The sequence below is a fragment of the Schistocerca nitens genome, chromosome 3 (genome assembly GCF_023898315.1).
Source record: "Schistocerca nitens isolate TAMUIC-IGC-003100 chromosome 3, iqSchNite1.1, whole genome shotgun sequence".
In the NCBI taxonomy this organism is placed as follows: domain Eukaryota; kingdom Metazoa; phylum Arthropoda; class Insecta; order Orthoptera; family Acrididae; genus Schistocerca; species Schistocerca nitens.
The window spans coordinates 187,208,962-187,235,777 of NC_064616.1; the positions used below are offsets into that span (position 1 = coordinate 187,208,962).

Sequence of the window (26,816 nt, forward strand, 5' to 3'; positions counted from 1 at the left end):
GTTGTGAGCTTCAGTGACACTGGGATTGGTGATTTAGTGCACACTTGTTTTGAGACCACGTTATAGTGGATACTTTCGAACAATGTTTGGTGATTAAGTTCTGTGCAAAACTCAACAAAACACTGCAAAAACTCATGAAATGATTATACAAGCCAAGAAAGAGTCTGCTCTTTCATATGTGCAAGTTACGAGTTGGATGTAGAAGAGTAAAGGATGGATGATGATCCACACTTTACGCAGCCATCAACACACCAAACTATTGAAAATGTGGCTCATGTGTATGGACTGTTGAATGCTGGCCATCAAATGATGTCCAGTTGACTGGCAAGCAAAAGACCAATCGAGTGTTGATCATGAGTGAACTGAAGGAATCTGTGAAAACTGAGCCAGATTATTTGAACAATGTTATTGCCAGTGATGAAACTTAAAGAATGCAGTTTTGACTGCATTTAGGCTATCCAAGCGGCTGTGACAACAGCTTTTTAAGCTTTCAAATGAAAGGTCCTTCTTCCTAAATAGAAACACAAACACACAAACAAATTTATTCACAGGATCACAAACTCACACAAACATAGCAACTGTATCTGGCTGCAAGGGCCAGCGAAAGTAGCCATTTGTGTGTACATCATGCTTGCATGAATATGGTGTGTGTGTGTTTTTTTGGTATTATGGCTTTTTGTCTGAAAGTTTAAATGTTTAGCAGTCTTTTTATTGTGCGTGTTTGCAACTCAACACCTCCGCTGTGTGGTGAGTAGCAATCTGTCCTTTTTGTAATATCGTTGTTATTCCACCCTGGACTTAACGGAGTCTGACTTTAATTTGTTTACTTACTTAACTTCAATTGTTTTCACTATCTTGCAGGTCTTTAACCTTTGATACATTTATCCTGTGTTCTGATTTATTTTTACATATATTTTCAGGAATTGTATTTTACAACACACGTGATTTATTTTCTACAGTATGTGACTAACTTATTATTTAATTTCTAGGACATTACGCTGCCCTTTATGTTACTAGCTAACTAGTTAGTACAAAAAATGTGTGTCTTCTTTGCAGTTGTATCCTTTTCTTGTTGTGTGGCCCACATCTCCTCCACTCACATTGTGGGATTGTTCACTTACACCCAAGTGATACCCAACTGTTTAACTTTAAATGAGACCTTTAATAAAGAAATGATGGGATTAAAAGAGTGGGAAAGATCATCATGGATGACAGGTAATCCTATTGCATTCCACAATAAATATACAGGGTGTTACAAAAAGGTATGGCCAAACTTTCAGGAAACATTCCTCACACACAAAGAAAGAAAATATGTTATGTGGACATGTGCTCGGAAACGCTTACTTTCCACGTTAGAGCTCATTTTATTACTTCTCTTCAAATCACATTAATCATGGAATGGAAACACACAGCAACAGAATGTACCAGCGTGACTTCAAACACTTTGTTACAGGAAATGTTCAAAGTGTCCTCTGTTAGCGAGGATAAATGCATCCACCCTCTGTCGCATGGAATCCCTGATGCGCTGATGCAGCCCTGGAGAATGGCGTATTGTATCACAGCCGTCCACAATACGAGCACAAAGAGTCTCTACATTTGGTACCGGGGTTGCGTAGACAAGAGCTTTCAAATGCGCCCATAAATGAAAGTCAAGAGGGTTGAGGTCAGGAGAGCGTGGAGGCCATGGAATTGGTCAGTCTCTACCAATCCATCGGTCAGCGAATCTGTTGTTGAGAAGCATACGAACACTTTGACTGAAATGTGCAGGAGCTCCATCGTGCATGAACCACATGTTGTGTCGTACTTGTAAAGGCACATGTTCTAGCAGCACAGGTAGAGTATCCCGTATGAAATCATGATAACATGCTCCATTGAGCGTAGGTGGAAGAACATAATGACGAAACTAAAATGAGCTCTAACATGGAAATTAAGCATTTCCGGACACATGTCCACATAACATATTTTCTTTATTTGTGTGTGAGGAATGATTCCTGAAAGTTTGGCTGTACCTTTTTGTAACACCCTGTAGATGTTTAGGACAAACTTATTCAGAGGAACAACTTCACATTACATATAACAAATTAAAATTCTCCATAATTTATACAATCATGTGAATGAAATAACCCACAATGACAGTATTAAAATTTGTTGTTTTATTATCACACAAAAATCTCTACAGATACAGAGAAATTTTTAAAACTTATGTTCATGTTCTCTCCATCATACATTGAGCATACACGAATAGAAAATTCATTTTCATTTGCCTTGATATTAGGTTGCAATAAGAATATTCTATTTCAAGAATGCAAATTTCATGAATTTCAGTAAAATGTAAATTCAGCTTTGATAAACCTTCATGACATTATGTGACTCCTACATTTATGCTTCACATAAAACATGTGAGGGTGAAAGATGCATGCAGAACAGAAATTTTGGAGCTAATAGATAAAGTGAAAGGCTTTTTATAAAAAAGGTTAAACTATTGCCCAGTGTAGCATTGAAACAGTGAGAAACTGTTTCAAACCACAAAATACATCCATGACACCATATATAGCAGTGTTAACATTTCATATTTTGTGAACAGAAGTAAATTCAACATGTTTCTTCAACCCCATTAGCCCTTAAGCCTTGTTATCCACTCCAAGTAGGTTTTAATGTTTTCTTTGCCCCCAGGAAGTGTAAACCCATGCCTCCAATCCAGACAGTAACAATAACCTCTACTATAAATAAGAAGGCAGATTTTTTTTTACATAATTTGTGAGCCACTAAACAAACATTTCTAGACACATCTTCAGTAACAAGGTATAGATATAGATAGGATTTGTTTGTACCCAAAGATAAATTTCAATGAAGGAGTCACAAAAATCTTTCCCATAATAACAAAAAATTCATTGTTTGGCAAATTATAACACTGCTATTTCATCACTGTGAACATTCCTATTGCCATATGACGGGACATGACAGATTGAGAACCAGAGAATTTAAACTAATTCCCTTCTGCTTCATTGTTTGTACTTGCTGCCAGTCTGTTTTCACATTCCATTAAAATAATAATGGAACGAAACACACCTTTAAGTTATGCCAAATGATGAAAAAGTGAGAAACGTGTGATGTAAGGAACTAGACTCAAACAGCAGCATACACTTATTCATATGTCACAGGATGAAGATCAATGTCTCTGATCAGTTTATCCGGCCTTTGTGGGTTACAAATGTTTTGTGTTCAAAAGATGGTAAACTTTTGTCAAGCATCACATCACGATCCTTATTAAGGCGACGCACTCGATGGCATAAGAGGACAACACTTAAACTTAGCAGGCTCAGGAACGTGCAGCCAACCCCTGAAATATTAAAGTTTTGTCTTAATTTATTACTCACTCAGATGAACTTAAATTGTAGAAAAAATTGAATATCCTTTATTTTTGGAAAAAAGGTACACAAGGCAAAAAGTTTGCATAGTAATGACACAATGCACTTTTGGGGTATCTTTTTCTTGAATTCATGATATTTTGTGGAAAGAAATGTAGGCACTGTATATCCTTCCATGGAAAAATCCAGTAACAAATGTCAGTCATTCACTGTATTAGCTAAAGAAACAATAGGTATAAATAGAAATAATAGTATTGTTAAAATATAATTATACAGTGGAAACAATTAAGTACAAGCAGTATAAGAAAAGATAGATATCAAAATAAGGATTAAAGATTAAAATAGAAGAACGTTAAATGACCAATGCAGGCAGTAGGAAAAGAAGAGAAAAATGAATTAATGGGGAAATAAAATATTTAATGAAGTAAAAATGAAAACTAGAGGCAAGAAAGGGGTTGAGTTGCCTTGTATATAAATTAGTTGATGTGATAGTTATAATTCACATTTCAAGTTGTCAAAAAACTGATTGATGACTGAAACAAACATATACTTGCAGTCTCCAAAAGTGTGGAAAATCTGGGTTGAACCATATGTACAATTTCCTGTCTGTGATATATGTACACTGATTGTTAGCACAACACTTTTGAGTCATTATCTGCTGTTGAAAGAGAAGTTCACTTGCTATCCACTATGTTTTCTAGGCACATATACTCTGACATCTCATAACAAGATATGTAACATGACAGATGGTGAAAGTCTTATACACTGAACAGTTTCTGTAGACTGGCTACATTAGTGCCCAAAAATTAAATATAAAAAATGGGAGAATATTTTCAGGAAATGTAGAAAGGATTGCAGAACTAGGTCAAAACATTAAAAACACTGACAAGACCAAAAAATCTCTTCCACAACACGAGGATGGTAAATAGGGACTGTGCATAGCAGTTACATTATATATCAACAGAGAAAAAAAATTGCAACACCAAGAAGGAGTTGTGCAACATAAATGAAAGTTGGTAGGTGCGTTTATACACCTGAAAGATGACGCCTCTTCAAATTTTGGACCATTAGCATAAGAGTGGCACTTACAGTGCCACTATGAGGATGCAAATCAGGTAATAGAGCTATGAGAAGTTGGATGAATCTTCTGTGATAGTGCAGAAAGACTTGGCAGGAATGTAGCCACTGTACATGATTGCTGGCAGCAGTGATCACGAGAATGTATGGTCACAAGAAGACCAGGCTCCAGATGGCCACATGCCACTACTGAGAGGGGAGACCATCACTTTCACTGTATGGCTCTGGCACATTGTACTGCAACTGCTGCAGTAGTTTGAGCAGCAGTTGGCACCACAGTGACACAATGAACTGTTAGAAATCAGTTACTTCAAGGGCAGCTCCAAGCCAGATGCCCTGTAGCAGGCATTCCACTGACCCCAAACCACTGCCATTTCCAACTTCTGTGGTGTCAAGCAAGGGCTCATTGGAGGGCAGGGCGGAGGTCTGTAGTGCTTTCCGATGAAAGCTTGTTCTGCCTTGGTGCCAGTGATGGCTGCGTGTTGGTTAGACGGAGGCAAGTTGAGGGCCTGCAACCAGCCTATCTGTGTCCTAGATACATTGGGCCTACACTGGGAGTTATGGTCTGGTGTACAATTTTGAATGAGAGCAGGACCACTTTCATGGTTACCCCACATGACCTCACTGCAAATTTATGTGTCAATCTGGTGATTCAACCTGTTGTGCTGCTGTTCATGAACAGCATTCCAGGGGTTGTTTTCCAACAGGATAATGCTAACCCACTTTCTGCTGTTGTAATCCAATGTGCTCTACAGAGTGTCAAAATGTTGCCTTGGCTTGCCCAATCACCAGATCTGTCTCCAGTCAAGCACATATGGAACATCATCGGATGACAACTCCATTATCATCCAAAAACAGCATTAACCGCCCCTGTATTGATTGACCAAGTGCAACAAGCAGGCAACTCCATTGCATAAATGGACATTTGACGCCTGTACAATACAATGCATCCACATCTGCATGCTTGCATTCAATATTCTGGTGGTTATACCTGTTACTAATGTTCCAACATTTCACATTTAAAATGGCTTATGTCATGCTTACATTAACATGTGATCTTGCAGTGTTAATCACTTAAATATGTCATGCAGAAAAATGCATTGCCAAAATTTCATTACTCTATATTAATTATTTTTTGGTGTTTCGATTTTTTTCCGTTAATGTATGTTTATGATGAGTAAATTCATTAGGTGTAATAGTAGTCACTCTAACATCTAAAAAAGAATTTTGCTTATGTCTGGAACTGTCTTTGGTGATGCTTAGCTGGTTGCTGGTCATCTCCCCATACATCCCAAGTTCTACAAAATTCTGATTCAGAGTTCTCACACTATGCTTTCTAAATTATGGATATCTCCACCCATCAGAATAGCTCAATACAGACTGGCATTAGTGACTGTGAAGAGGAAGTCTGGACCAGTTGCCTCTCTTATCACCAGAAAGGATATCAAGCTCCATGTGCCCACACAGCATGATGCCTTCTCCACCATAACCTACCTCTCCAAAACTGGTCTCTTTCCATGGTGTTCCTATCATTTTACCATTTATATTTTCTCCAGACAACAGTGAAATGTGAATCATTCTGAAAACTGAAGATGGATTCATTTATAAAGACTATATTTATTCATTCATCAATGGTCCAGTCTGGATGCTACTGACTTCACTGCCATGCCCAGAGAGTGAGCCCCTGATACACAGTTTTTTGTGAAACTGCAATGCTGAGGCAGCTGTTAGCTCTGCAGACAATTTGAAATATTGCAACATGGAATATGTCCACTTTCTCTGATACTGCTCTTCTTCTCTGATACCACACTTGATTATTTTATCCACATGCATTATGTGCATGAAATGCCACAATTCATTTAAAAGTTGTATTTTTATAATTCTTATTGTTCAGACTGTGATATGGACCTGACTGATGACAATGATAGAAATATTCTGTACATAGACAGTTTATTTAAGGAAACTGTCAAGATTAAATATTCAGAAGAACCACATGCATTTAAAAATTTGACCCTGCTAATAATAATTTGTTTTAAGATTAAGACACCACAATTTGAAAGCCCTGTTTCTCTTCTGCATAAAGACATTTTGTCTTCTTTAAAACTGTATAAGTTAGGAAATACATTTGTTCAAACTTTGCCATAAGAAACACAGCCAAGTTGTTAGTTCTAGTTCATGCACAATATTTTGATGACAGACCCAACTATCTTCTTCAGGTTTTGTGATCTGTGTTGTTACACATACTCACTGCCTGGTCTCCAACCAGATTGTGATGTATTATTGGTATTACAGTGCAGTTTATAGCCAAGCTCAACTCCCGAGGCTCGCTACACTCTTTGCTGCCAATTTGTTTTTCAGAGCCTGCACTGTTAGTTCATGAAATGCACATTTTTTCAGCATTTTCCAACTCTGATCTATAAGATGGCCAGCAGTATCTTAATAAATTGAGTGCCAGACCCCATGCTTGTAAAAACTGAACCCTACATTACAGTTTATTAAGTTTTCTGACATCTTCATTTTGACAGAGTCCATAATTACACTATCCCAGAAATTTGGTATCTGCACCATGATACTGATCTCATTGTATTTAATTTCATGATTATATCTGAAGCATTGCTTGGCTAAAGCTGTTTGGGGGTTTTAATTGGATGTGCTGTTGATACTTATTGCATCTCTCCTATACAATTCAGCTGTCGCCACATAGCAACTGCCACATTCACATGTAATTCAGCTTTTGGAGACCCATATCACCTTTAATGTTATGGAGACTTCTTAGTTTTGTTGACAGGAGTGAAATGCACTGGATATCATTTTTTTGTTGGAATCTACTGATCTTATCAGAGACTGGCTAGTGCCAGACAGATAAGCAGTTCTTGGCATTCTTTTCTTTCTTAGTATCAAAATCGTCACCAGATATTGCTAATTTTGACTGCAACACCTGTTCAATTTGTCAGTCTGAGTACCTGTTCCTTCAGAAAATTGTTTGTAGATTTTGTAATTGTTTGGCAAAGCACTCTTTGTCTAACAGTGTTTGAGTTCTATGATAAAGAGTCTGTGGTGCTGCATTTCTTTGTGACAGATAGTGATGGCTTGAGGAGTGGAGACAGAGACCTGTGTGTGTGGGGTTTCTATATACACTGTGATCCTGGGATGTGTCTGTCTTCTGTTGTAGCACACTGACAAAGGGTAGCTTGCCAACCCCCTTTTTCAAATTCTAGTGGAATTTAATTTTAGGTTGGACAGAGTTTAAATGTTCCAAAAACTCTTCTTATTTTCACAATCCATATGGTGACATTACAAATGTGTCGTCCACGTATTTCTAGAAACAAATTGGTATGAACACAGTGGCTTCTCATGCACATTTGCCTGTATGTGTTCCACGGATAGGTGTGTCACAACTAGTGATAACAGGTTACCCATAGCCACATCATTGGTTTGTTCATGATATTTTCCATCAAACAGGAAATAAGTCAACATGAGAATGTGCCTGAAGAGTTCAGTGAAATAACTGTCAAATTTTATGCAATTAGTACCAAATGTTCAGAAAGTGAGACTCTCATAATGAGGGAGACCACATAAAAACTGACCATAATGTCTGTATGCCATAGTTGCAATCAGGTGAGTTGATGTATAAAGTGGGCAGAGTTGTGAATATGATGTTCACACCCCTCCACATATATGGTGATAATGTACTTCAGGTATTTTGCCAACTAGTATGTAGGTATACATTGATAATGTACTTCAGGTATTTTGACAGCTAATATGTAGGTGTGCCAATACAACTAACCATAATTCTTTAGTTCGGCTTTCTCCGCCTGATAGTATTTGAGGTCTATGAACAATAGTCTTCAGTGCTGAATATCTTTGTTACTGATAGTGATAGCATGAGGAGTGGAGTTAGAGGTCGGTATGTGTGTACCTTAAGAAGCCCATACATGCTTAGAAAAGATCCTTCAAAATATCAACTATAGAAATATTAACTTCTTAACAAAAATAGTGAAAATAAATGGTTTTCATTACCACTCAGTTCATCATGAACTCATTTTCTGAAAACCAAATATTCTCTGGGACTATTTTTGTATTTTAGTATGAAAGATGCAAAGAAAGTACAGCTAGTACAGCTCTTTGATGGAAAATATGCTGTTCAGGATTTATAACTGTTCATTTGATGAGATGTATGGCCTTCAGGGGAAAAAACTGTTACTCTGACTGACTCATACTTACCTAACAATGTTGTGAAGGCTCCAGTCCTCAGACAGACTTTATTTTGGTCAGATACAGTCCCTTAAATACAAAAAATGAGATTAATATTAGTTGGTTTTAATTATTCGTTCAATAGAAAATCTGTAGAAAATTATTTAGAAGAGAGCACCTTAAAACCACAGAGTCAAAACATTTATTCTTGTGACTTATATAAGAATTTAGTGCTTGATCATGTCAAATAATACAGCACAGAAATTACATCCATATCATAATCAGCATGGAGATATTTTTGTGAATATTTCTGCTGTTATATTCAAACTATGAAAGGACTTCAAAAATTTAGTTACACATTATCATGGCAGGCCAAATAACTTTTATTGAATACTAAACTACACTTCAAAGTGATGCACATACATCTTTCAGTACAGTCACCAAGTCTCTGTAAACAATGGTCGGAACATCTATCAGTCACTCACAATCCATGATGATAGAAATCCATTCCTTGGTCACTGAGCCATACAAAGACCACTGCATGAATATCTTTATGGTTTTTAAAACCCCTTTTCCCTCAAATGTTCTTTCAGCTTGCCGAAAAGATGGAAATCGCATAGTGCAAGGTCTGGAGTTCCCAATCAGCATCACTTATGTCTGTGGGACCTTGGTCAAATAGTTGGCACCATTTCACTAAGGCTGAACACAACTTGCATTTGATCCATATGTCACTAGAATTTCACCAAGGATTTTCATGCAATTTAGACATTTTGCTCACAATAATTATACTGTCAGTTCAACTTTGGTATATGTTTCAAATTGCTATGCCATTCCACTTCCACACTGTGATGCACTTATTATCTGTATATTAGCAGAAATGTATTTGCAAGAAACCTGGAACATGTACTACTCTCTTCTAACAGTGCACCACTCTCGCTGCGCAAAGGTCTTAGCATGGGATGACATGTGCCTCTTATTTTCTAAAGTTCCTGCATAAGAAGTACATGAAATGACAATATATTATGAGACACACATACCATTTAATGGGCTATTTTCACTGATTTCATCATCCTGCAGCACTCGAAGTGACTGGAAGAGGTTGATATTCTCTGACTGAGCAGCAGGATTTTCAGGTACTGCACGCTTACTGACTGACTTTGTATTTCTCCAATGGCAAGGTTGACTCTGTAAATACATCATAAAAGTGTTGTAATAACTAATTCTGATTATGTGCTCTTACAGGAAACACAAAGCACAATACAATAACAACAAAGTGAAGGAGTTTTATTTCAACAGTTTTAAGAAAGCTTAGTTACCTGCATGGTGGAATTTTGATTTCTGAATAAATATAGTACTTTTTGCAAAAAGTAAAAATTCAGAAGCAATGGTATGCCACACGCTGTGATAAGAGGATGTGTAGAACAGCAGAACCGTAATAAGTGAATTAAATGGCAGAGAGGTGGCATGCACATAGGCCCAACAACGTCCTATTTTGTGTGACCAGACTGCCACTACACCTCGCCAACATCACATATGAGTACATTTGAACAGGGCAGAATGATTAGTTTCCTGGAGGTGTGTCCATCGTTCCGTGATATTGTATGTCAATGTAGGGCAGACTGCTTTAACAGTGAGACATATGTGGAACCATTGGAGAGAAGATTGCCATATACAGCACTGACAGAGTGCTGCATGATGCAATGCAACCATAGTTTGAGATGACTGCAATCTGGATGTAATGGACAGAACAGTTTCACCCACAGTGTTGGTATGATGTTGGAGCACTGCAATGGGTGTGGACATGTCTGCCTCAATGGTATGACACCATCTTCTACAGACTGGACTGGCGGCATGCATGTCATTGCGTTGCCTTCCATTTACCAGAATCCACCAGTGCTGCAGAGTGCAATGGGCATGGGAATGCTGACACTGGTGTGCTGAGTTGTAAAATGTAGTGTTTTCGCATGAGTCCCACTTCAGCTTGTGCTACAATGATGGCTGCATATGCACTTGATGCTGCCATGGTGAAGACAATGGACAGATTGTATTTTTGAGTGGCACAGTGTACAAACACTAAGTATGATGGTTTGGGGCGCCACTGCCTATAACACATGATCTTGCCTCCTACATCTTGAGAGTAATCTGAACAGCTACTGCTACATGAGGTAGGCTGCTACATGACGGAGGTTTTACATACTGAGGCACTGCCCCTCCTGCAGATCATTCCAAATGCCATATTTCAGCAGGACACCACCTGACTGCATGTGACGAGTGCTATACCAGAGATCTTTTGCAAAAGTGATCTGCCACCCTTCGGGCACCTCGGGCACTCATGCAGCCCCTGCATGACTCAGTGTCACGAACTCCCCCTGTCGCAGTAATGGATGGACGTCTGTCGCACGTGTGACCAGAAAATACTGCTGCGGTTATTCTGCCACTGGCCACTTTAAAGGTTGGTTCCAGGGCTGCACAGGTTAGTTGCTCCGGTTTTGAGAGCCTCTCCTAGCCGCCGGGTGGCTGCTACTCATCACACTGTCTTAAGACGGTCTCTGAGTCCATTGTAGGGACTGACACTGCTGTATTCAGCATTTTTTGTTGTTTCTCCTTGGTGCAGTCAGACTGTACCCAGGATAGACTTTCCTGTTCCTCTGCTGGTGTTATTCAGGACATCTCCATCAGACTTAGAATATTTCCATACAAGTGTATTTGTCTATGAAGACCCTAACTGTGTCACTTTGTCAGAATCTGGAACCACTGTACTGTCGAGTCTTCATACCTGTGAGACACTTTAATTGTGATCTTATTATTATTGTCAAAGCAGACTTTCTTTCCTTGGTTAGTAAGCTTTTGTATACTTTGATCACTATTTTCCCCGTGTCAGAGCGAGTGACACATCAGTTTGGCGATGAGATAAAAGTTTGCTGATGCATGTCTTCCAATCAAGTGCTCTTACATTTCAACAGTGTCTCTCACACAGCCTTTTCATGATGGAACAGGTAGAGTTATCAAAAGATCTGCTACTCGTTTTTCAACAGTTACAACAAAATGTTGAACTACTGTATTTTTTTTGAGTGTGTAACTGCCGGTACCCCCATCCAGCCAGAACTCTCCAATCACCTGGTAGCTCCTTTGTCCATGGTCTCTGGACTCCAATCAACACCTCTGGCATTCGAGCAGTTTGACAAGGAGGTGTCACCTTGGACACACTACGTTGCTTGGCTACAGCAGTATTTCATTGCCCTCAAAATCATAGGATTTTCCAACTCCTCGAGCAGTTAAACCTGTAGCACAACCACATTTGTTCCCCTATGAACAACTGACATCCAGTCTTGCAGAATACTTTGACACACAGGTCCATGTTGCCACCACAAGGCACAAATTTTTCAGTTGTCACAAACAAGCCAATGAAACATATAAAGAAGAGATTGTCCGATTGCAGGGCCTCTCCAGAGATTGCCATTTCCAGTGCACTAACAACTGCAAACAGTGGTATGTGGCATCTTTGGTCAGAGATATGATCTTTGTCCATGCAACGGATGACAATCTCCATACACAACTACTCAAATTGAAGAATCCTCCTCTGAAAACATGCTTCCCTCTCATCTGAGCATTCAAACAATCACTCTGCTATTCAAGACCTTTGAACAGTGTTCATGATGAAGCCCCAATACCCATGGAGTCAGAAATGAGATCCAGCCAGAGGCAGCCTGTTAACCCTGCTGATCACCCACATCATTGAGGCTTGAAGCAACTTCCCTCTTGTAGTCAATGTTTCACACACCATCCATGGCAACAATGCTGAATCCGGTGAGTGAAGTGTGATGAGTGTAGCAAGACAGGACACCAAGATCAGGTCTGCGGGTCAGCACACAAAATGTCAGTGAACTATAACAGCTGGGATGAAGACAATCATGAATCAGTAGGTGATGACTCTCCCTAACCAACCACAGGTTTTGTTCAGGCTTCATTGTCTCATACCATTGGTCCCATGTACCTCTCACTTCAGGTCAATGGACATCCAGTCAGTTTTCAGATTGATACAGGATCTTCGGCTACCATCATTGATTGCACCACATATTCCACTTTTGGAACACAAACTCTCCAACCATTCCGTTATTGTCTATGGAGCTACACTAATGATATCATCCACATCAAAGATCAGTTTTGAGCCAAAATCTTATATCTCTTATGCACCATTCAAAACCGGATTCTGGTAGAAGACAAACTGCATCATGTCAGCCTTCTAGGGATGGGCCTATTCTTCACTCTCAGACTCAAGATCAATGATGCAGAACCTGTCATCCACTCAGTGACTACAAAATCTTACATGACATGGCTGCTGAACAAATTTGCATCTGTTTTTGAGCGTCACACCTCTGGAATTAAGGGTTTTTCAGTGCAACCATGCTTCTAAAAAAATGGTTCAAATGGCTCTGAGCACTATGGGACTTAACTTCTGAGGTCATCAGTCCCCTAGAACTTAGAACTACTTAAACCTAACTAACCTAAGGACATCACACACATCCATGCCCGAGGCAGTATTCGAACCTGCGACCATAGCGGTTGCGCGGTTCCAGACTGTAGCGCCTAGAACCGCTCGGCCACCCCGGCCGGCTAACCATGCTCCTGACAGCCATCATCACTCTGGTGGCCAACAGTCAATGGGTGATGCCCATAGCTCTGGTAGAAAAACCAAATGGCGCACTATGAGTTTGTGGAGATTTTAAGTCAACCAAACTGGCAGAGGCAAAATATATGCCAAAGGTGAGCTTAAAGGTGCCTACTTACAGCTCCCTTTGGACAAATCCTCCAAATGAATTTTCGTTATTAACACCGCTTTTGGGCTATTCCTGTACAATCACCTTCCATTCAGAATTGCTAGTGCTCCTGCCATATTTCAAGGTACCTGGAGCAACAGGTCCAACCACTTCCTGGTGTAGTCAATTATCTGGATGACATACTAGTCGCAGGGGAGGATGCCAAGGAGTTAGCAGACAACCTGGGCGACCTCTTCACAGTGCTACAAGAGGAAAATCTCATATCTAGCAAAGACAAATGTCTGTTCTTTGTTTCTCAAGTCATGTACCTTGGATACTTGTTCAAAGCCATGGGTATTCATCCTATACCAGAATATGTTGACACCATGCAACATCTACCCTCCACTAATGAATACACCTCAGTTTAAATCGGTACTGGGACACCTGAGACACCTGACTGACTACAGGCATTTTATCCCACATGCAGCCACCGTCGTGGAACCCAGGGCCGGCCACAAATTCTGCACGCGTGCGGTACTCCTGCACATGTGCAACTTCCGGGTCACAGCGTGCACGCCGCAGCCGTCAGCGTTCATGTAGTGCATGTTTCTACGCACAGATGTCGCTTTATCCACTTGCTGGGATACTCTATACTGGCGCATTCTAATGTCCATAGCTTGCAAGTCAACCATGGGAAGGTATTTCGCGTATTAAACATTTAAAATACTGTCACAGTCTACTCATTGAGACGTCTACTTTTATGTTAACAGTTTAAACCAGTAAGACAAGTCATACAGTTGACAACCATGGGTTTTTATTAAGGCAGCTTGACTGACGGTTCGTAAATACGCATAATGGTTTAAATGGTTCAAATGGCTCTGAGCACTATGCGACTTAACTTCTGAGGTCATCAGTCGCCTAGTACTTAGAACTAATTAAACCTAACTAACCTAAGGACATCACAAACATCCATGCCCGAGGCAGGATTCGAAACTGCGACCATAGCGGTTGCTCGGCTCCAGACTGTAGCGCCTAGAACCGCACGGCCACTTCGGCCGGCTACGCGTAATGTTTTTGATCTAGTATTTAAGAAAGAGAGCACTTAGCGACTTCCAACGAACCTTATTCATGATTTCAAATAACATTAAACTAATGCAAGGTTTCCTATAACTAATTCTTGGTGCCCTCAGTTACACCCACACAATTTCTGTCTCACTAACCTCTGAACAGAATGATAACCGCAGACCTCTCGATGATCACCTGTTATTTCAGTACCATTATTGCTATATCTTTCATCAGTTCTGTCTGAAATCTGCATAATAACCGACAATTAGATGAATGTTATGTTTTATCGACTTCAGCTGAGCGTAGCCCTTCACACATTAAAAAAACCCTAAATGTATGTATACATTGTAACAACCAGTTTAATGACCAATTTTCCTGATAATAATGTAACATGGAGCAGAATGAGGCAATAATGCACAGTTAGTAAACAATAATTTTTAATTATGAAAGGAATAAATCCAAATGCGTTTATCACTGGTCATGAGAAATGATATAGGTAATATCGGGCACAAAAGCACGGCTCATTGACAAACGCAAGCAGTTGCGAAGATTTTCATCACTTACGTTTGATTGAAATCTTGATTTATTCATTTTTTCTTCACTGAGAAAAATCTTTCACAATCATATGTCGACCCGAACATGGACATAACTCTCGCGGCTTCTCGGTGCAGGAGTGGAAATTCTTGTTGTGAAAATTTTCGTAGAATTCTTTTGTACTTCGCACTGCAAAGAGCTTGTCCTTCAGTCTTGTATTGCACTGTAGGTCAATCAGTTCCATCTGAAGATCATTCAGAGCAACTTCAACTGACGACGAGGACGGTCGAGCAAAGAGGTGAATGACAGGAGACAAACTCGTAACATCTGAAAATCGTGCTCGAAATTGTTCCTTAATTTTTACAATTATTGACACGTATTCTTGAAATCTAGCACTTTCATGGACCAGTCCAAGAGTCGGGAAATGTGCAGTGTTTTCTCTCCCAAACCGCAAGCTTCCTTTCAAAGGCATTTACTTTTTCCAACATGTCAGAAATTAAATTATTTTCAACTTGCAAACTGACGTTCAGGCTATTCATGTGAGACGTAATGTCCACGAGAAATGCAACGTCTGATATCCAACAAGGGTCTTCCAACAAAGGTTCAGTTTTTCTCTTCTCATGTAAGAATGTTACTATGACCAAACATGGAAGAATCCTGGAGATACTAGAAGGTACCAGATACATTATATAATGGTAAGACTGAGATTTAGGAACCAGGTTTTAAATTGTAAGACATTTTCAGGGGCAGATGTGGACTCTGACCACAATCTATTGGTTATGAACTGTAGATTAAAACTGAAGAAACTGCAAAAAAATGGGAATTTAAGGAGATGGGACCTGGATAAACTGACTAAACCAGAGGTTGTACAGAGTTTCAGGTAGAGTATAAGGGAACAACTGACAGGAATGGGGGAAAGAAATAGTGTAGAAGACGAATGGGTAGCTCTGACGGATGAAGTAGTGAAGGCAGCAGAGGATCAAGTAGTTAAAAAGAAGAGGGCTAGTAGAAATCCTTGGGTAACAGAAGAAATATTGCATTTAACTGATGAAAGGAGAAATTATAAAAATGCAGTAAATGAAGTAGGCAAAAAGGAATACAAACGTCTCAAAAATGAGATCGAAAAGAAGTGCAAAATGGCTAAGCAGGGGTGGCTAGAGGACAAATGTAAGGATGTAGAGGCTTATCTCACTAGGGGCAAGATAGACACTGCCTACAGGATAATTAAAGAGACCTTTGGAGAAAAGAGAGCCACTTTAATGAGTATCAAGAGCTCAGATGGAAACCCAGTTCTAGGCAAAGAAGGGAAAGCAGAAAGGTGGAAGGAGTATATAGAGGGTCTATACAAGAGTGATGCACTTGAGGACAATATTATGGAAATGGAAGAGGATGTAGATGAAATGAGAGATACGATACTGCGTGAAGAGTTTGACAGAGCACTGAAAGACCTGAGTCTAAACAAGGCCCCGGGAGTAGACAACATTCCGTTAGAGCCACTGACGGCCTTGGGGTAGCCAGTCCTGACAAAACTCTACCATTTGGTGAGCAAGATGTATGAGACAGGCGAAATATCCTCAGACTTCAAGAAGAATATAACAATTCCAATCCCAAAGAAAGCAGGTGTTGACAGATGTGAAAATTACCGAACTATCAGTTTAATAAGTCACAGCTGCAAAGTAATAACGCGAATTCTTTACAGACGAATGGAAAAACTGGTAGAAGCCGACCTTGGGGAAGATCAGTTTGGATTCTGTAGAAATGTTGGAACACGAGAGGCAATACTGGCCTTACGACTTATCTTAGAAGAAAGATTAAGGAAAGGCAAACCTACATTTCTAGTATTTGTAGACTTAGAGAAAGCTTTTGACAATGTTGACTGGAATGCTCTCTTTCAAATTCTGAAGGTGGCTGGGGTAAAATACGGGGAGCAAAAGGCTATTTACAATTTGTACAGAAACCAGATGGCAGTTATAAGAGTCGAGGGGCATCAAAGGGAAGCAGTGGTTGGGAAGGGAGTGAGACAGGGTTGTAGCCTCTCACCGATGTTATTCAATCTGTATATTTAGCAAGCAGTAAAGGAAACAAAAGAAAAATTCGGAGTTGGAATTAAAATCCATGGAGAAGAAATAAAAACTCTGAGGTTCGCCGATGACATTGTAATTCTGTCAGAGACAGCAAAGGACTTAGAAGAGCAGTTGAACGGAATGGACTGTGTCTTGAAAGGAGGGTATAAGATGAACATCAACAAAAGCAAAACGAGGATAAAGGAATGTCGGGTGATGCTGAGAGAATTAGATTAGGTAATGAGACACTTAAAGTAGTAAAGGAGTTTTGCTATTTGGGGAGCCAAATAACTGATGATGGTCGAAGTAGAGAGGATATAAAATGTAGACTGGCAATGGTAAGGAAAGCGTTTCTGAAGAAGAGAAATTTGTTAACATCGATTATTGATTTAAGTGTCAGGAAGTCATTTCTGAAAGTATTTGTATGGATTGTAGCCATGTATGGAAGTGAAACATGGACGATAAATACTCATAGTTTAGACAAGAAGAGAATAGAAGCTTTCGAAATGTGGTGCTACAGAAGAATGCTGAAGATTAGATGGGTAGATCACATAACTAATGAGAAGGTATTGAATAGAATTGGGGAGAAGAGGATTTTGTGGCACAACTTGACAAGAAGAAGGGACCAGTTGGTAGGACATGTTCTGAGGCATCAAGGGATCACAAGTGCAGCATTGGAGGGCAGCGTGGAGGGTAAAAATCATAGAGGGAGACCAAGAGATGAATACACTAAACAGATTCAGAAGGATGTAGGTTGCAGTAAGTACTGGGAGATGAAGAAGCTTGCACAGGATAGAATAGTATGGAGAGCTGCATCAAACCAGTCTCAGGACTGAAGACCACAACAACAACAACATGGCCAATCGTAAAACAAAAAAATATTTTCTGCATTTTACCTCGACTGAGCCAGCATACTTCGGTATTGTAAGGTGTGTTGCCATACTTCGCTCCTAATTCCTCCAAGAACTGCCGAAACTGACAATGCGTAAGCCCATGTGTCTTCAGATAGTTTACAGTACGCACAACAATTTGCATGACGTTTGCTAACGTTACTGATTTTGCACAAAGCGCCTCTCGATGCAGAATGCAGTGAATTCCATACAACGTCTCGTCTGTGTGCCCAAGCTTTTTGCGCATCCGTGCTATGAGTCCTCTCTGATGGTCTTGCATTGATGGTGCTCCATCTGTGGTCACTGAGACTAACCGATTCCAGTCTGTACCGACCACATCAATCGCTTGCTCGACAGCTTGGAGTAAGTCCGCACCTGTAGTAGTCCCTTTCAAAGGTACTAGATCCAAAACGTCCTCTTTTACACAAAGTGTGTTATCGACAACTCGTATGTATATCACAACCTGGGCTGTATCTGTAAGATCTGTTGCTTCATCGAGCGCAACAGAGAAAGCAACAAAATCTTTAGCCATTTTTGTTAGCTGCCTGTGCACATCGCCGGCCATAGCACTAATACGTCTTGTCACTGTTTGTTTGGATAGATTGAATTCTTGAAACCTGCTAACGTTCGTGGGACACACAAGTTCTGCAGCATCAATCAGACACCCTTTCACAAACTCCCCTTCAGAAAAGGGTTTCCCAGATTGTGCAATTCTTAATGCGATTTTAAAACTTGCTCGCAGTGAAGATTTAGTGTGGTTGTCATTCTGGAAAACTGAAAACAGTAAATTGTACAGCATACAGTAAAATAGACATAAATGTAACACAAGAAACTAAGAGTTCAAGAAGTATCAGTTACTTTGATGTACAGTAAAATCGAGTTGATGTGTCTCATCCATTTTCGTATGGACATTTAATTTTGCTTGCCGTTCTTCACTGTTGAGTACACTTCACTCGTCTTTGTGGTATGTATTGTACTGTCTTTCAACTGAAAACCTATGCTGGCCGCCTATTATTCGGCGGCACAGCAAACACTGTGAGTTTTCACCAACGGCTACAAAAAAGAATTGCAGTTCCCAGTCATTTTTAAACGACTGAGAACATAGATCTACCGTCCTTTGCACAGTACCTGCCATTTCTCAGTACTTCTCCATTATGTTTATGGTCACCACGGGTAAACGAGACTGGGTATGTTGCGCTCTTGCTAGTACCACATAAACAGGGAAGTGGAGCCGCCGCTGTTCATTTAGGACACATGTCTAATAACAGATGTCGCTGTCGCACACGTGCACACATGTGCAGCACTTCCGCACGTCTGCACATTGTGAAGCATTTGGCAGGCCCTGGTGGAACCACTACACTAACTACTGCAGAAAAATATCAAGTGGGAATGGGCCCCAGAATGTGCCAAGGCACTCTCAATGCTCAAGCAATCACTCCTGTGTCCCACATGGTTGATGGCTTACAATCCACAATATCCATTGATCCATTGGTACTGGCAGCAGATACCTCAGATTATGGTCTGGGGATGGTTCTCTTTCACAACATCAATGTGACTGAATGGTCATTTGTGGTTGTGTCCAAAACTCTGTCTTCACCACAGTGCAATTACAGTCAAATAGAAAAAGAAGCCCCGGGCATCATCTTCAGTATAAAGAAGTTCCGTGATTACATCTACGGCTGTCGATTCACTCTCCTGACTGACCACAAACCGCTTCTGTCATTATTCATTTTCATAGCCACTATTCCACTTGCACTGCACAGTGCCTTCAGTGGTGGGTCCTTCTTCTTTCCGTCTACATATATGACATCTGGTATAGAACCTCATCACAGCATGCCAACACAAACCTGCTATCCTGACCACCTGGGTGCAATGACAAGGAGTTTGATGACATTCCTGAGGTGTGTTTTCACTTAGACACTGTGGCAGCTGAGGCTGTCACTTGCCTCCCATTTGATGCAAAACTCATCTCTCAACACACCAGTAAGCATCCCACACTTGTCAACAACATGGTCTGGAATGGATGGCCCCCAGACTGAAAAGGCTTTGGCAATCCAAACATTCAAGGATTCTGGCATCATTGACATGGCCTCTCATTGCATAGTATCCTCCTCATACAAGGTGATGCTGGCAAAACATGCATAGTTATTCCAAAAATCTTACATGAATGGGTATTGCAGCTCCAACATGAAAGAGATTGAGGCATCATCCTGACTAAATGCCTCTCACACACAATGGGTATTGGAAGGGCATGGACACAGCCATTACTGCCCTAGTCTCCTCCTGTCCTACATGCCAAAGCAAACAGGGAGGTCCCCATTGTCATTACTACACCTGGCCTGATATCCAGGAACCTTGGTTCTGCCTACACATTGGCTTTGCTGGACCTTTCCTTGGCTCCTACTGGCTTACTGTGGTTGATGCAGGGGGCGGATTTCCCTATGTCTCAAAACTGTCAGACACATCCTCGGACCACACCAGGCATGCTCTTTCACATATTTTTGCCATTAAAGAACTTATCAAAACAATTGTCTGGATGATGGACTTCAATTCACGTCTTCAATGTTCACACAATTTTGCAAAAACATGGCATCCAACGGATCCAAACAGCACCATTTCACCCAGATTTGAATGGCAAAGCAGAAATATCTGTCAGGACGTTCAAAACACAAATGACCAAACTCCATCAGCATAGGCCATTGGAATATACCCTCTTGTCATTCCTGGGATTCTATCAAGCCACTCCTCAGGACGGCTCCTCCCCAGTGGAGAAACTACATGGATGTTCTCACCAATCCCAACTCTCTCTGCTGCATCCTTGGCACCATCACTGTGCCATTCAAGACTCTGTGTGACCCCTTAAATTCTCTCAATGTTGATGACAATGTCTACTTGCCACCATCTCCCATCTCCTTGGCTGAGCTATGGTGGAAGTTACTTTGTCTGACAGTGTCACCTGCTGCAAGCACATCAATCAGCTCTGAAAATGCCTGGGTGCTGCTATGCCCAATACTGGTATAACTCCAGTTTCTGTTCCAGAGCCATTGCCTCACCTGAGCAGATGACAGAGGATGAGGCAGCTCACTGGAACAGGAAAATCATGACCCAGGACCAGAACCCTGCCTCCACCACAGTGATACCAGAAACCATCCACATGGACATGGATGCTGCCCTGGCTGAAGTTCAGCAACCAGATGAAGACACTGAGATGGGCTGCAGCCTCACATCTCTTCCTGGCAGGAAAGGGATTCTATACTGGATGTCTTTGCAAAAAGTGATCAGCAGCCCTTCAGGCACCTCGGGCATGCATGCAGCCTCAGAGTCACAAACTCGCCCTGTCACAGTAATGGACGGACACCAGGCAGCAGTATCAGCCCCAGCAGTGGCCACAACTTCCAAGGGACCTATTCGCATCCACCACACACATGACCACAAAACTAGGATGGAAAGGTCAGCACCAGAGTTGCACAGGTCAGTTCTTCTGGCTTCGGGTGCTTCTCCTAGCCTCTGGACACTATCAAAATCCATCGTAGGGACTGGTGCCATTGTATTCAGCATTCTTTGTTGTTTCCCTTGGTGCAATCAGACTGTATCCTGAATAGACTTTTCTGTTCCTATGCTGGTGATATTCAGGACAGTTTCATCGGACTTAGAATATTTCCATACAAGTGTATTTATCTACGAACATTCCAATTATGTTACTTTGTCACAATCTGCAATCACCATAGTGTCAAGTCTTCATATCTGTGAGACACTGTAATTGCGATTTTATTATTATTGTTAAATCAGACATTTCTTTTCTTGGTCAATAAACTTTTGTAAACTTTGATCACTGTTTTCCCTGTGTCGGTGTGAGCGACATATAAACAAGGAATATGCAAGCCTTCTTTGAAGAATCATGGGTACCACTGCTTCCCTGGCCTATCTGTTTGCCTGACATGACACACGTCACACGTCTGGGATGTGGTTGGTTGGCAACTTGTTCATTCAGGCCACAGTTGATTCTTTGTGGATGTGCCTACAAACTATGTGGCAGAGTGTTCCCCAGCAACATATCCAGACACTCTTCGATTCCATGCCATTGCTTCTAGCAGCTCTGATTGGAGGACATCATGGTGCTACTCCATACTGAATTTCCACAGTCACAGTCTACGTACAGGTCTGTAATGCTAATCTTTTGTGTAGTGTCATATCCCTGGCCTAATTGGTGGAATAAATTTCATTGTGATCTCATCTCTTAGTCTCGATGTTACTCTTTTTTGTAGTGTATGTGACAATGGAAATGTAGGTAATTTCCAGCTGTGAAATATGAGTCATTCTTCAGAAGCTGAGTGTTATGAATATATCAAGTGCACACACTTTCACAGCCATATTTTGTGTAGCTTGATATTTTTCCCCCTCAGATAAATTCATCTTTTCATTTTTATAGGTGCAGATACAAGGGGAAGGGGATGGGGGTCATGATTCCTTCTACAGAACAATTTACTAATTTACTTGTACAATTTATAAACATTTCAGCTAACTTATGAAGAACTGTCTAGGATGAAAACTAAGAATCTTGATGAAACTTCCTGGCAGATTAAAACCGTGTGCCGGACCAAGACTCGAACTTGGGACCAATGCCTTTCGCGGCCAAGTGCTCTACCATCTGAGCTACTCAAGCAGGACTCACACCCCGTCCTCACAGCTTTATTTCCACCAGTACCTCGTCTCCTGTGAGGACGGGGCGTGAGTCGTGCTTGGGTAGTTCAGATGGTAGAGCACTTGCCCGTGAAAGGCACTGGTCCTGAGTTCAAGTCTTGGTCTGGCACACAGTTTTAATCTGCCAGGAAGTTTCATATCAGTGCACACTCCACTGCAGAGTGAAAATCTCATTCAAGAATCTTGATAATGGCAAGGAATTCTGCTTTTTAACTGCTTTTCCATGCATATGGGCTTGTGACATGAATGACTGCAGAAAACATTCCAACCAGCTAAAGGTGCTCATACACAGGTTGACTGTACCTGTTGTGAACAAAAAATCCAACATGTTCATGAGCCCACAGATATTGAGGAAGACAAGACAGAGAGGGAAAGATTTTTCACTATGGAGATAATAACAGAAAGACCAGTCTCTCCCAAATATAGGCAGAAACAACTGAAACAAACAGCATCTCCCCACTTACAAGTTTCCATAGCTGCAGTCTGCAGACTGCAGACCTGTATTCAGAATCATAGTGCTAAATGAAATACTAATAATGATTAGTGCACACTTTGACTGTATATAATGTATCAATTTCATGACATACATATGTCTCAATATTTGTGACAAGCACTTCTCAAATGATTTATTTATCTGAATTTCAATTTCTTTGAACTTATTTTATGATGATGTACTAAGTACTGATAGAAACAAATTAGTGTATTAAAACATTTTATATTCTTTATTGTTATTGTTGTTTTAATTACAATCCTAGGCATCTGTGGTACATTAAAACACGGTAATGGCCAGTTTCATTTGTGTGGAAGGGATTGGGGGTGGAGGTGGGATGGGGTGGGGTGGGGTGGGGGAGTGGGGTGGGAGGGGAGGAGTTCAAGGGGGAGATAAATTGTGGACATATATAATCTACAGTGAAAGTAGGCATCTGAACAACAGGATAACACTCTAGACGGGTTTTAGGCATTATTCTCATCTCCCTTTCCCCAAACACAAATTCCAAAGATGAAACATATTTCGAAAATCACCCTAAATCACGAACAAACTGTGACTCCATGAAAACCAAACCCTGGATCTGCAAATGCATCTATTCCCTTTGCTGTTCCCCCATCACTATACCATATAGTCAATGTGAATTATTTGCAGAGCAAGGTGGCACAGTAATTATCACACTGAACCTGCATTCACTGGATTCGCATTTGTGAGGACAACTGTTCAAACCCACATCCAGCCATCCACATTTGAGCTTTCCATGTTTCCCTAAATTGCTCTGGGCAAATGCCAGGATGGTTCCTTTGAAAAGGGAACAGCCAATTTCCATCCCACCCTTGACATAATCTGTGCTTATGCTCTGTCTCTAATGACCTCGACATCAATAGCATATTAAACCAAATTTCTTCTTCCTTCCTTCAATGTGAATTAACTTTCAGAGAAAAAAATTGAATAGATTTCTGATACTAAAAGTCTGACTTACAAAAGGCTGTAAAATCTACAGATTGAGACCATAGTCATGACAATAATATTGTAAACTGAATCTGTCCACAACCCTAAATTCGCTTTGAATTCTAGTATGCTTTACTAGGTGCTGTCCTATTGGAGATGGTATGCTCTTGTTTACCTCCATTCCTTAAAGTGACTTACTCAGCTAGTCAGACTGGACCTAAGGTGTAATGTGCAACTTGGAACTTTTCACACATGAAGTAATTTCCAGAGGTGAGAGAGGCAGTAAGAGACAGAAAAGAAATCCTGAGACTCACTGATGATTGAACCCCATCCTTTGGTTCTGTGGTCTGGCACTGGTCACCATCAAGCCACCAACAACACATCATTTTCAAAATTAATGCTAAAAATAAGTATCTAAAACTGAAAACTCTTTGTCAATCACTAGCAATTCTCCCTGTCTCTATGGACCCTCAAGTACTGAAAAATGAAATTTTGTATGGCTGGGGCCTCCCATCAGGTAGACATGTCACTTGGTGTAAGTCTTCTTAGGTGACGCCACTTTGGTGACTTGCACATCAATGGGGATGATATGATGATGAAGACAACACAACATCCAGTCCCTGAGCAGAGAAAATCTCTGACACAGCCGGGAATCAAACCCAGGCCCCTTTGCATGGCGTTCCACCGCACTGGCCACTGAGTTATCGGGGCAGACCCTCAAGTACTGAAAGATTCAGAACCACTGCATTCATTAATTTTAATTCCTCATTGTGCAACCCTTACAATAACTATGTTGTTTGGAAAATATCACACATGCTTGTCAACATGTATACTGCACTAATCTTGATACTTGAATGTTGTGTTAAGAATTAAAATATCAAAAAGTAATACTAAGAGGCCAATGTTAAATCTGGTGAAAATTATTTCTATATGTTTTTAATTCATAAACACTTATGCTGTTGCAGTACCAGCAAAAACTTTTTTATATTAATTTCATTTAAAAATTCTTGAATAATTGTGGCTCATTTAGTTTCATAAAATAATTTCAATAGGCTCAACATACTTACCGGACAGCGCCCATGGCACATTCTCACATCACACTCAATGTACAGTGCTGGTGATCCAGTGAAACGAAAAGTTTTCATGTATGCAAAAACTTGTGTTTCAAATACTCCAGTTTCACTCCATGCTCCTCGAAATCTGCTTATAAGTTTTTCATCCACAGGACACCTTCAATGGACAAAAATTACACTAAGAGAGTTTTTGTATACAAGGGGCAGTCAAATGTAAATGAGACAAGTTGGGAAAAAAGCATGTAAACTGTTTAATATTTCAAAAGTAATTGCCATAACTGTTCACATGGTTAATCCCAGTGAGAGACAAAAGGACCAATGCCTTCATGGAAGAATGCTTGCAGTTGCCTACAGAACCATGATTGTACTTAGGTGTACACCTCTTCATCCAAAGCAAATCAACGATCATAAATGTCTTTCTTTAGAAATCATCTGGGGACAGATCAGGACTGTATGGGGGATGTGTTAGGGCTTCACGATGAAACTTCTGCAGTGTACTCGAAACAACCATAGCAACATGTGGGCTAGGCCAGTGCACCTTGACTTAAACCTGTTTTTATGGGTCTTGGCTCAGAAAATTTCTTTTCTAAACTTGGCTTTTGCTTTGCTGTTGTTTAGAGTAAGTTCTAATAGTTTAATTAATTTTGGATGAAGTCCTAGATTCCACAGACTTTTTAATACTGAAGATCTGTGGAGACAATCATATGCTTTCTTAAAGTCTACAAATGGTATTGGCAGAGGCTTTTTCCATTTCTTGCAGTATGCTGTAATTAATTTTAAACTAATAATCTACTCTGCACATGTTCTCCATGGTCTGCTCTCTTGTATTCTCCAACTTTTGTTCTAGTTGTTCCTTGATTCTACCCCATACGATCTTAGATGAAATCTTGTATGTGCAGTCTAGGAGAGTGATTCCTCTGTGGTTGTCTGGATCACCGTTATTCCCTTCTTGTGTAGAGGGTGGATGATGGCCATGGTCAATGCTTGCGAGTTGATCAATTATCCAAATTTTTGTTAGAGGCATGTGCAAGGAGTTACTGAATGTGTCACTTGAATATTTCCACATTTCAAAAAATACCCGACCTTCTCCATATGCCTTAAAATTTTTTGTCCTTTAGTTGCTTTTACTATTTCTTTGAAAGTTGGAGTGTGTAATTGTTGAGTTTGGTTTTTATTAGTGTATTTAGATTGATTTGTAAGAGGTCCTGTGGTTCTCTGCAGTTCAAAAGTTTACTAAATGCTTATGCCATGATTTCACCATTTGCTCTGTAACTGTGTGCCATTCATGTATCTTCATCTTTCAGTATGGTATAATCATAGGGTGCTCATACAGTTCTCATTGTTTCCCAAAGATTTTTTAGTAATTCCTGGGATTGGTTTTGTGATAATTATTTTCTACAGAGTTTATTATGTCTTTGTGAAATTCTCTCTTGATTCTCCTAATGTTTTTTGTGAATTTTTTACTTTGCTTTTTGAGGTTGATATCATTTTCTTCTGTTTTGTGTGTTTAAAACTTTAACCATGCTTGGTGTCTTTCTTCATGGAATTTGTCACAGTCTGGTGTCCACCATGCATTTTTTCTTCATGGGTTCAAAAGAGATAGATTCTCAGCTTGTCTTTTTGAGACTTGGTACCATTTCTTCTATATCATCTGTT

The 26,816-nt window shown here is 40.3% G+C and overlaps 1 protein-coding gene across 1 annotated transcript in view; it reads right to left on the reverse strand.

Annotated features, from left to right (window-relative positions):
* Positions 1-2,212: 2,212 nt before the first annotated feature.
* LOC126249545 (cuticlin-5) overlaps positions 2,213-26,816 on the reverse strand; it is a 339,366-nt gene continuing 314,762 nt past the window's right edge. Inside the window, exons 10-13 of the mRNA XM_049951209.1 lie at positions 25,155-25,317; positions 9,677-9,824; positions 8,670-8,729; positions 2,213-3,340 (exon numbers count right to left, since the gene is read on the reverse strand). Of these exons, the coding sequence (XP_049807166.1) occupies positions 3,183-3,340; positions 8,670-8,729; positions 9,677-9,824; positions 25,155-25,317 (529 nt within the window). The 3' untranslated portion in view covers positions 2,213-3,182. The remainder of the gene's footprint in view (positions 3,341-8,669; positions 8,730-9,676; positions 9,825-25,154; positions 25,318-26,816) is intronic.